Raw genomic sequence first — 12,201 nt, forward strand, 5'->3', positions numbered from 1 at the left:
TGCAGGTTTAGAATGAAAAGAAGAGTGAGTAAATGATCAATTATAGACAGAGGATAGACAGTGTTGTGATCTGTGCAATAAAACAAGGAAAAATGAGATGCAAAACAAAATACACATAAAAATATTGAACGCTCACACTCCCATTTCATGCTGGTTTGGATTGGTGGACACTTCCAGGTAGAATGTTCATTCATTTTCATGTTATTTTATCCTGAAGCACCTCATCAGAGGCCCCAGCCCCTCCTTGCGCTCTATGCTGACAGGATTGTGTTACAGAAGAGTAGCAGACGGGAATGCACAAGTGGGGTGTGTGAATATGGCAGACTTTTGTATGTCCTTCTGTATTGTCTTGCTGTTACAGAAAGCCCATCTGAAAAAGGAGAGAGGGAATGTGTGCAGGGGATTTTTGCTTCCACGTATGGCACTTTATTTAAGGGAGAAAGAAAAGCAGCCGTTATTTCTTTAATTCCCTCTTACAAGCTCCCTCCTCTTTCAGCATGACCACTCCCACTTTAGTTATCGTTTTCACTCTCACTTTTCCTGTCTGTCTGTCTATTGTGCTCTAGAGTTTGTGGTTTGCTTTAGGCATTTGCTCCTTTTGAGTGGGAGTGTTTATCCCAGCTGATTCAGGTTTAGATTACAGCAAAGTGATGAATATCACAATCACACAATGAAAATGAGCTTTATCATTCACTCAGTTGCTTCAATGAAGCTCACTGTACACAAGAAAACTCTTAGCAAGGGCATGTAGTGCCTCTTCTTCAACACTATTTTGTTTACATAGATGGTTTATATAGAGCTTAGTATGCGATAAGCTGCAACCGTTATCCAGTGATTCTGCAGAAACACGTCAGATCCCCAGATTGGTCACTCCCACTGACTCCATGGTCCCTCCTCCCACCCAGTTTATCTTGAGCTCACTCCTCTAGCCTTGTCTCGCATGTTTTTTTGGAAGGGGAAACCGGTGTGATTGGACCACTTCCTGTGTTTTAATACCATAGCAGGAAACAGAACAAACGGAGCTGGATTCAAACAAAAACAGAGAGAGAGAGAAAGAAGGGAAAGAGCAAGAGGGGCAAAAAGAGAGGCGAGAGTGTGTGTGTGAGAGAGAGAAAGGGGGAGTGAACGAGAGAGGAAAACTGGGAGATTTTTTTTAGCAGCTGCAAACCATTTCAGCTGTGTAGTGGCTTTAGAACAGACACAGAGAAAAGCGTGTGTGAGAAAGAAAGTCTGCACAAGAAGAAATCGGAGAAAAGAAGAGCAAGAAGCTTGCGTGGAGTCTAGCTGAGCTCTTGTGTTTGGAGTACTGAAAGAAGAAAATAAGAGAATTGGGAGTGTGTCCGGGGATTGTCTGGAAATCACAGTGCCTGAAGTGCAAGGCAGCACTTGGAATGAAGCTCTGTCTGGGTCTCTGCCTTCTGGATACAGTCCCTTGACTCTCCACTCTCTCCCCGGCTGTACTGCACTCACTGGATCTACATACACTCAACCCTTCTGGACACAGACATCTTTTGGACCCTTGGATTTCCCCCGAAGCTCTGAATGAAAGGATTGCCAAAATATTATTTTTTTCATGTTTGAAGAATATCTTTTTTACTTTTAATATGAAATGAACATGTCACAATGAGTGTTGGATTTCATTGATTTCAATCCCTTGTGCTCCGTCTTCTGAAGAGGACCAGATAAAAGAGGAGGATGAGGTATTTCAGGCACAGATGGCTTCTCTTCCTGACATGCTCTATTAATGCTTCATTATAGGATTAAAAAGAGGAAGCAGAAATTGATAAAGAATACACAGCAGGAACACTGGTAGGACTGTCGAAAGAGTGAGTCTGTTATGGCTTTTATGATTGTGTCTTTAAATATCTTTAGTGTTATCAAGTAAGTTTACAACTTTTTTTTTTTTTTTTTTGGTCAAGATGCCTTGTTTTTTGAAATACTTCCAAGGAATTATGTCTATTACGTTATGTTCTTAGAAGAAAAGGGAGATGAGAGACAAAATCTCCTGACTGGCACTTTTTGTTTTTCTTTGCCGAACTCAGTTTTATGTAACTGAGTGTGGAGATCTCACCTTAAAAGGAGCCTCATACAACTTTGGCTGCTGCTCTTGGAGATGGTGAAAGTAGCTGAAGCCCCGCGTTGATTTTTCCTGTTGTGGCAGCGGGAAGGAGAATCAAGAGGAAGCAGCACTAAGGAAGGAAAGGATTTTGGATTTTGCTCTTGTTTTGAGGGTTTAAGCTGTTCAGAAGGGAAACAAAGGAATATTTTCCATCAGGGATGTTATTATCCTGTTATGGATTTTGGATGTCTCTTTCAGACATTTCCAGCCTTTTGTGTATTTTTCTTAATATTTAATATGTTACTACACAGATTTATCCATGCAAAAGAGACATTTCTAACGCATTTCAGCGTTGCACGTGCAGATGCCGACATGTAGCTCTGAAACAAGAGCTTGTACCTTTTCTTAGTTGGATATTTATGCTGGATGTTAAGCATCATAAAACATTGTACACTGAAAATTCAGTGCATGACTGTATGTGTATGTTCAGAACCTCACTAATAATCACTGCAGGCTTTGTTTGTGGAATAGTAACCATCCCATCTCAGCCCCTTGAGGGCGCTGTAGTTTGGGATGGGAAAACCTCTGAGCCGCCCGGACTGCTTGCGGCAGAACCCCAGGTGCCTTGGGAAGGGCGATGATGAAGAGGCATACATTGAGGACTGCTATGTGCCACAGCGCTCAATTTATGACACCATGCGCATCAATGAGCAGATTGATCAAGGCACAAAGCTCAGCCAGCCTTCTCGCAGCACTCTGGGCTCAGGGGGTGGTGAGGGAAGTACACTCTCCAGCAATGGGACTTTGGGAGCTGACATAGGTGGAGTATTTGTTGCACGGGGAGGGCCTGCAGATGCAGGTGTGAAAAAGCTGGATGAAAGAGTTATTTTTGATGCTCTGAAACTCACCGGTGACCCTCAAAGTATGTCACCTGTCGGAGGAGTTGGATCTGGAGTGGTTATTCCTGCATCAAATTCAGCTGCCGTTGGGGCAGCTGTTGTGACCAAAAGGCGGCACCAGGGTGGTGACAAGAAGGACAATCCAAATCGGCGCTCATGGAAAGCTTTCATGCCCCCTACTTACCCTGAGTTTGCAGAACGTTTAGAGCTTTCACCTGGAGAGAGTGGAGAGAAACGTTTGTCTGGGGCTGGAATCCCAGTTTCTCCTCTCCATCCTGTGCCGTCTTTACTAGCCTCATCTATTCCTTCTACATCATCGCCTCCTTTGGCACCACCTTTCTCACCTTCCCCTGTCTCATCTGGAGGTCCTCAAACTCCACCTGTCTCTAGCTCTCCTTCTTTCACTCCCACTGTTAGCCCAATTCCTTCCCATCTTCCTCATCCGCTCAGACAAAAACAGCCCCTCCAACTGCACTCCCACAAACTTGCTTCTGCTCTGCACTCTCCATCAAAAGAACCACCCTCAGAGACTACTACTTTTACTCAGTCGGACACTCCACAACCTAGTCCTTGTATCTCTCAACAGGCCGAGAGAAAGAGAGGCGAGCAGAGTAAACCATCTCCAGCCCCAAAGTGTGTTAGAAGTGTCTCAGAAGAACCACCACAAATTTGGGATACTACTGCAGCTAGAACATCTGATAATGAGCGAGACTCACCACTACTGGAACATGACCAAGACACTGTTCCACTAATACCTCCAAAACCAGTATTTTGTCCCCCCACTAAAGCCCGTACCTGGCCCCGCAGTATGAGGGGTAGTAAAAGGTCACTTGGGCATGGAAGGGTTCTCCCTATCCTGCCCCCACTGCCCCCTGTTCTTGGTGAGGAGAGTGATGAGGAATCTGTGTACCTGTTGGATCCTCCATCACCTTTCCTGCAAGAAGGAGAGGGACTTAATTATGGGGGTTTGCCCTTGTCTCCCTGTATCAGTCAGGAGGGTGGTGAGGATGGTTTATTGGGCTGGCCACCTCCTACTGCTGGGCTAAGAGAGAAGACGGCCTCTGAACTTTGCTTTGAAGAAGATGAACGCAGAATCTTGGAGGAGTTAGAGGAGGAGGATGAGATGGATAGAGAGCAGGAAAAGAAAGAAGAGGAGGAGAGACTGGAGATGGAGGAGAGAAATTGGCAAGCAGTGTTGAAACTGGAGAGCAGTGAAACAAGTGGTTTATCTTGGGAGGTAGAAGAGGAGGAATCACAATTACAAGACTGGGAAACACAACAACTTGCATCGTCAGGCCACTGGCCCCTTTTGACACCACCTGTAGGATTTGGAGGCTCAGAGGCCCCTAGTGCTTCACCCTGCCCCAGCTCAGAGGCAGGATCAGACGAACTCTTTCTTGAGCTGGAAAGACAGTGTTTGGAAGAAGACACAGACAAATCAACTGTTTCTGAGAAGAGGGATCTTTCTCACACTTATGAACACTCAGATACCTGTGACAACCTGCTTGAAGTGAAAATAGATCAAGTTGATGCCAGACATGAATGTGACGTCACAGAGCTGTATGATGAAGATTGTGCTGTGATGTCATCACATGACGTCACATATCATGTAGAGCCCACAGATCAGACTGAGCCACGTGTAACACAAATAAATCAAAACTCACCAGAAAGTACGCAACGCTGCTTTTCTCTTGAGGATATTGACCAAAGCCAAGACCGACTGAAAATAAGTCTTCCCTGTAATAGTGAGGGTAATAACCATGAACAAGATGATTATATTTCATATACAGCTGATGCAGATGCTTTAGATTCTGAATCAAGTGGCATTCAAACCTCACAACAAGATAGGACTGTTCCATCTGATACAATTCAGACTGTGAGCTATGAGCGACCAGAGAGTGATTCAGATTTGGGCAGCGGAGCTTTATCAGATCATGAACAGCAAGAGGATGAGGAGGTAATGAAACAAGATGTGACATCTGACATTCATATCTCCTTACAGCATAGACTTTTCCCCCCAGAGAATTTGAATGCAGATGTTGAATGTAATATGAATCTTGGCATCTTAATGACTGATTTAGAAGGGGTGGAAATTGAGGACAGTACTCACCAGTCTCCAGAGTGCTCTGTTTTGGAAGATGAGGCAGAAAGTGAAGTTAAGAACAGTCACTGTGAGGCTGTCTCTCATGAGGATGCAGTTTCCTCCGAGCCTGCTCAAGTAACTATGGAAATGACCTCTGACCAAGAGGGAGCTACTTTAAACTCAGAGAAAGAAGAGATTTCAGTCTCCATGGAAGTATTTGTTCAAGAGGAGGTGTCATCAAATGAGTGGGAAGTAACAGAGGCTGTTCAGGGAACCACAAGTACGCCAAAATCAGATGCCTCATACCCACAGTTAGATTCTCCAAATATCAGTATTGAATCGGCTCCACCTTCTCCTCTGCCTCTGTCAACCACTAAACATGAGTCAAGAACATCGGGACTTGAAAGCAAAGATGGTGATGCTTTTGTTGCAACAGACAGTTTTGTTTATTTAGCTGTGGCTGTGCCGCCTCAGTATCATCAGGATTGTCCCCCATCCCCATCAGTGGAATCAGCCCCTCCGAGCCCCCTCCCAAAATGCTGCCCTGAGCCAGAGGAAGGGGCATTTCTCTCTTCCGATAGTTTTGTTTACCTGGCAGCCCCTGAGCGGCTTGTGTCCGATGGGGGCTCTGCTTGTGAAGACTGTCAGGATTTGGACTCTGAGTCAGAGGAGGCCCGATCAGGTGTTGACTTTGTACTTGGATCAATGACTGGGGATAGTGAATGGGACTCAGATGGATCAGGCTTAGACACTGTGCACCAACAGAGGGACCAGTGGGAGCAACTAGAGCCAGGCCTTTTACATGGTCTTTTTAACGAGGCAGAGAATCAGACAAACTCTCAGGAGGGTGTGGAATCATGTGACAATGACTGTGAGGCCACCTGTGAAGCAAGATCTGTGGAAGAAATCTCAACATTAAAACATGACCTCGATTTGGACACAAAGGTAAAGAACCTTTGTTAAGTTTATTGTTTTAGGTGGTGAGTGCAAAGGTAACTCTTTCAGTTTATATGTTGACTATTCTAAACCAGCTAGTCCTTTTGGTGACAAGAAAAAAAACTACAGAGCAGTGATTTTCAAACTCTGTTCTGCATTGACTATTGTTTAATTGACTGATTAAACAATAGACCTAAATAAATAAAATAATTACATAAAACCTTTAAAATAATAAACCTGTAAGACTTTCATTCATCTTTGGAACACAAATGAAGAATCTGAGATGAAGTTGCATAGCTGTGTGTGGAGGGAAAGAAAGTTCTTACATTTTATCAAAAAGATCTGCATTTGTGTTCAGAAGATGAACGAAAGTCTTAAAGGTTTGGAACGACATGAGGGTGAATAATTAATAACAGAATTTTAATTTTTGTGTGTACTAACCCTTTAATACTCATCACAATTGTCTGAAATGACTTCAGACGCATAGTATGTGTATGTATCCTGGGATTATTTGTGTATTGGAGTGGAGATCATGTGAACACAAAAAAGCTTGTTAAGTTAAAGTGTTTGGTTATAGGCAAATGAGTTTGTGCACGCATTTGCATGTTTGCTTTTTTTCGGTCTGTTTGAGCACTGCTTTGTCTAAGTGAGCACACTGTGTATGTTTTCGAATAAGATTTAGGAGTCAAAAAACAGACAGGAATGTTTTTTTTTTTTGTAAGTACATGTTAGATTTTCTTGACATAATGTGAGTGTGCGCTTGACATTCTCTCTTGGCTGCTGTGACAAGGCCTGTGTCTGCTTTGTTTCACAGTGACAGTGGCGGGTGGCTGAGAGTCTGCCTGTTAGTTTGTGAGCTCTCTGGATGGTTATTGCATTACTATCAGCCTGACTGATCATCCACATCTCATTTGACCCTCTGCCTGGGCCAAATCTGCCTTTCTGCATGGTCACTCTCAAAACCCCCTGTCCCTTCAAGTGTAATCAGATGCAGGAACCCTTTTAGGCTGGATTTGGGTAGAGAGGATTATAGCAACTGAGGGACAGGATCAGCTAGCAAATTATATTTAAACTTGGTTGGCATAAAAAAAAAATTAAAAGAGCAGAACAAAATGACTGATTTGAGGGGTGGCAGTCATCCAGTGACAAACTAACTCAAAATCTCTTCCCACTTCAAATCCCCCTCTTTTCTTCCCAGCTGCAGTCTGATGGTGCTGCAATTGAGATAAGGATGTGAGAAATAAACATCAGGCTCTGTAAGAAGAGCCACAATTGCCAGTAACACACAAACACTGTATGAAGTTGTTGGAAATATAAATAGATGATAAGGACATGTCAGTCCTATCAATGCAGGGCCAGACTCTCACCCCCGCAATGCCCAAAGCCAAGGGAGTCAACCACAGACCTCAGGAAAGGTCTTTGTAATCTTTTGGAGCAGCTCTCCGTTACGGGCTGTCTCCAGTGAAATTGCACGCTTGCAATGGGTGCTGATTTGGAGGGTAAAGTTAGAAGATTTTGCAACAGCCCGATCATGAATGAACAAAGAGTCTCTATGGCAGAACACCTGGTAGTACTCAAAATAAGAGCTGCATGAGCAATAAGAGGCGTCAGAAGAAACGTCTGACGTAACATCTGAAACCCACACTCGTTTTTGAGTCTGTCCAGGGCAGAGTTTTAGAGACGGTCAGGTAAACAGACTCACTAACTGATGCGCACAGTGGAAAGGGAAGAGCAATCAGGGTGGGAGCGAGCACTGATGTTATGGCATATGGTAACAGCGGGTATATTTGATTGTTTAGATAATGATTGCAGTGAAAGACAGTGTGCGGGAAACACCTGTGATTAAAGACTGTTACAAACAAAAGAGTTTGAATGAACCCTGCGGCCCCGTCGGCACAACAACGGCCATAACAAAGCAGTCACATATGCTGTAAACTCATTGACTGTTTTTAACCACATTTGCTCAGTATGTAATAATGGAACCATGTGAATTAGTTCCTTGTTAGAATATTTGGGTCAGATAAAATGGAGTCATCCTTCAAGTCCTTTGAAAAGGAAACAGGGGTAAAGAGGGGCTGAGAGACCGGATAAACACAGGAGGTGAAAGCAAAGACAGGAAGAGTAGGGCTGGAGAGAGAGTTTTGAAAAGTCTCTATAGAACAAGAAAGTTCCTAGAGGCTGTGTTTTCATTGATTTGAAAGAAATTATATTCCTGTGATACCAAGTCTAGAAATGTTGCATTTATCATCCTCTTTTGTCCCTCAAGACAAGATAGCCTTTTATTTTAATTTATTTTGTATATACTATTATTATTATTATTATTTGCTGTTTTTAGACATTTATAGCCTGAAATTTCTTATGGTTATGCTTTGAGTCTTATGCACTAAAGAGGGAATTCCACACTTTGATTCTGTCTATGCTACATTTGTAGCACATTTTAAAAAATATTACCTTGACATTTCCATGAAATCATTCAAGATATGTATAGCCTGCACACTGCACCACATGAATTTTAAATAAAACATCAGGCAGAAGTTTGGCCATACTTCATAATGAAGTCATCAAAATTATAAAAATAAAGCAAATGGAAGTATTGGTAATATGCAGTGACCAAATGGTGGTTATCAAAACTGTTGTATTCTGACTCATCCATTAAAAAATTCAACAGTTTTGTATGATATTCATAAAAATTGAGCTCATGAGAAAAATACATTCATTTGCATGTGTCCAAACCTTTGACTGGTATTGTAATTTTGTCTGATTGATTTTATCTTGCCTTCAGCAAAAAAAAAAAATGGAATTAAAATTAATTTCTTATGATGCTTTCAGATACAGAACAAGGTTTAGTTAGCTCAGCAAAAATCAGCACATAGTGTGAGGGATATAGCAGTTAACTCCTAGCCAGCTATTATAATATTTTCTTAAGCGAAATGTGGGCATACCCGCTTAGGCAGTGTGGAGTTGTGGTTTGAAATGAAGAGAGAGAAACAAAAGACTCCAAATGGCTGTGATGTTGTGGGTTGGCGGTAAGATGGAGTGCTGCCAGTATCTAAAAGTGATCTGTGGGGGTTCGAATGAGAAACAAAAGAGTTTAAAGTTTGGTGACAAAAGAGAAAGAGAGTGCTGGAGAGATACGTGTGAAGCAGTCCTGTATGTGTATGTGTGCGTGTGCGTGTGACCGGCCTGCTGGCCAGATTGGTTGAGAGCGTTTGAGTGGAATGACAGGCATCCTAGATATTTTCCAGAGGCCTGCATACAAGAGTCAAACGCACTCTTAGAGAGCGAGTAAAGAGAAGAGAGATTGTTGTTTGCACTGACCTATTTCTGTTATTGTATGGATATGTATAGCAACGTCCTACTTACATGTGGATATGTGCATCTTTGTTCAGATTTCAGAGTTCTGACAAACTAAATTCCCTCTCTTCCTGTTGTGAATTATTAATTATAGCACAAACATGTAGATATATAATTGTCTATGAAATAATTAACAGCTTTCCCTTGGATTTGGCCACATGAGTTGTGGAAGATCTGCCACAGATGCAGATGAATGGAGTTATTTCTGTGCTGGTGGGTGAAAAGTGCCACATGTGATGAATGAGCAGGATTAAAAACGGGAAATGGCTCTAAGTGTACACACCGTGAGTAAAGAGGAGGCCTAGATGATGGTTTCAGGATATAGAAAGACAAAAGGGGACCAAACACTCTCTTCGTTGCACACATGCTTACGCTCTCACAGTCACATATACTGTCGACGAGAGGGTGGAGCAGGTTGAAGCTGTGGCTCATTGTTTTGAGGCTGACAGACATCCTGTTTGAAGCAGGAATGAAGCCCCTTGCAACAAGGCAACTGCAAACAAGCTAACACACACTCACACGCAAAGCACTTAAATATAAACATGCAAAGGATGCTGGATTTTATTGAATTGTGCATGCTCGTTTCCCTTATATTTACAGTTAGATTACTTTTGCCATCATGTAACACTCAAAGTTATTATGTAAGAATACTAACAATTTAATAACACTGTTAAATTTGATCTTAAAGGGTTAGTTCACGCGAAAATGACATTTCTGTCATTAATTTCTCACCCTTATGCCGTTCCAAACCAGTAAGACCTTTGTTCATCTTCAACAAATTAAGATATTTTTAATGAAATCTGAGAGGTTTTTTTATCTCTCATAGAAGGCAACAAAATTACTGCATTCAAGGTCCAGAAAAGTAGTAAAGACATCGATAAAATAGTCAACGTGACTACAGTGCTTCAACCTTAATGTTATGAAGTGACGAGATTACTTTTTGTGCGCAAAATCGAAACAAAAATAACGACTTTATTCATCAATTTCTTCTCTACCCTGTCATTAACGATGTCTTTACTACTTTTCTGGATCTTGAATGTGGTAATTATGTTGCTTTCTGTGGGAGATAAAAAACCTCTTGGAATTAATCAAAAATCTCTTAATTTGTGTTCCGAAGATGAAAAGGACTTGCGGGTTTGGAACGACATGAGGGTGAGTAATTAATGACAGAAATTTATTTTTCTTTTTTTTTTTTTCTTCTTTTTTATTTATCATACTGTGCATTATAATGTTGCACTTTCATATATTTGGACAAAATATGCTGCACCCAAATATGCCTACTTTCCTATTATATAGTAGGTGGGAAAACAGTATGTGAAATTAGTAAGATGTTTGAATTCATAGTATTCAAAATACAATCAGCAGTAAAACACCCTGATGACCTACAACTTCTGCTGAGTTTTTGGAGTGTGCATTCAACGGAAACTTTACTATCTACTGAATCGAGGCAACCACAGTTATAGGTCACACAACAAAGCCAACATAGCGGATGTAGTAGGTCCGAATTTCAGTCATACTTTTTATTGGTCGCAAAGTTCTGTTCTTATCAAATATAGTACTTACTCATTCCAGATGGATTCAATAAGGTACATTTTCCTGTTGAATATTCTAATAAGTCACATTACAAAACTAAAATCGGTTTCATGTTGACTTCAAACTTCTCTTTGGTAACTCCTGGTTATGGTGTTGGTTAGAGGTATTTGGCAACTTGTTTGTGGTGAACCACTGTGTTGAATATTCTATCAGAGCTGTAGTGTTAGGCTGCTGGAGAAACAGAGCTAGTCAATGTCTCTGCCAAGGCTCTGTGTTTAATTTCAGTCAATGTGTGAGGGCTGAAAACTGCTTCCCCATTTATAAATGGACATGCCACCATTATTATGTTGTTGTGTTTGTACAGCCTTGACCTGTTTAGACACATTCTATCATATCACATGTTCAGTAACATAACAAGTGTGTTGGTTATGCATACTTCAAGTCATTTGTTCTCTCTCTAGGCAGTGGAAAGGGAGCAGTTTGACAGCATTCAGCCTAAACTGCAGCATGTCAACGCTGTGGGTCAAGGTCTCATCCAGAGTGCAGCCAAACACACCGACACTCAGGCCCTGGAACATGACTTGGAGACCACCAACCTGCGCTGGAACTCCCTCAACAAGAGGGTAAGCTTGCATCTATTTTTAGCCTGTTTTCTTAATGGACTGAGAGAAATTCTTAAAAAAAAAAAAAAATGTTCCTTTATTCACAGGTTGCTGAAAGAATTGCACAGCTGCAGGAGGCCCTGTTGCATTGCGGGAAGTTCCAAGATGCTCTAGAGCCACTCTTGAGCTGGCTAAGTGACACAGAGGAGCTCATAGTCAATCAGAAACCTCCCTCCGCTGAGTACCGTGTGGTCAAAGCACAAATTCAGGAGCAGAAGGTTAGATTTTAATCAATTTTGTATGCAATTAATTTCAATTAATTATTCATTAAAGGTTTGCATTACATTAAAGGTGCCCAAGAATGCTTTTTCACAAGATGTAATATAAGTCTAAGGTGTCTCCTGAATGTGTCTGTGAAGTTTCAGCTCAAAATACCCCATAGATTTTTTTTTTTTTATTAATTTTTTTAACTGCCTATTTTGGGGCATCATTTACTATACACTGATTTCGCCTGCTTCCTGCCACACGAGCTCTCGACTATATTACAGTGCATTTACAAAGTTCACACAGCTAATATAACCCTCAAATGGATCTTTACAAGATGTTCGTCATGCATGCTGTGTGCATGCTTCGAATTATGTGAGTAAAGTATTTATTTTGATGTTTACGTTTGATTCTGTATGAGTTTGAGGCTGTGCTCTGTGGCTAACGGCTAATGCTACACTGTTGGAGAGA

General features: G+C 41.6%; 1 protein-coding gene across 20 annotated transcripts in view; it reads left to right on the top strand.

Annotated features, from left to right (window-relative positions):
* The window catches only part of LOC137002072 (microtubule-actin cross-linking factor 1-like), a 184,030-nt gene that overhangs the window by 141,138 nt on the left and 30,691 nt on the right, over window positions 1–12,201 (top strand). For all 20 annotated transcript variants that reach the window (XM_067361534.1, XM_067361545.1, XM_067361536.1 and 17 more), the window contains 2 exons: window positions 11,326–11,487; window positions 11,574–11,744. In XM_067361534.1, coding sequence (XP_067217635.1) covers window positions 11,326–11,487; window positions 11,574–11,744 — 333 coding nt within the window. The remainder of the gene's footprint in view (window positions 1–11,325; window positions 11,488–11,573; window positions 11,745–12,201) is intronic.

Source organism: Chanodichthys erythropterus, chromosome 15, assembly GCF_024489055.1.
Source record: "Chanodichthys erythropterus isolate Z2021 chromosome 15, ASM2448905v1, whole genome shotgun sequence".
NCBI lineage: Eukaryota > Metazoa > Chordata > Actinopteri > Cypriniformes > Xenocyprididae > Chanodichthys > Chanodichthys erythropterus.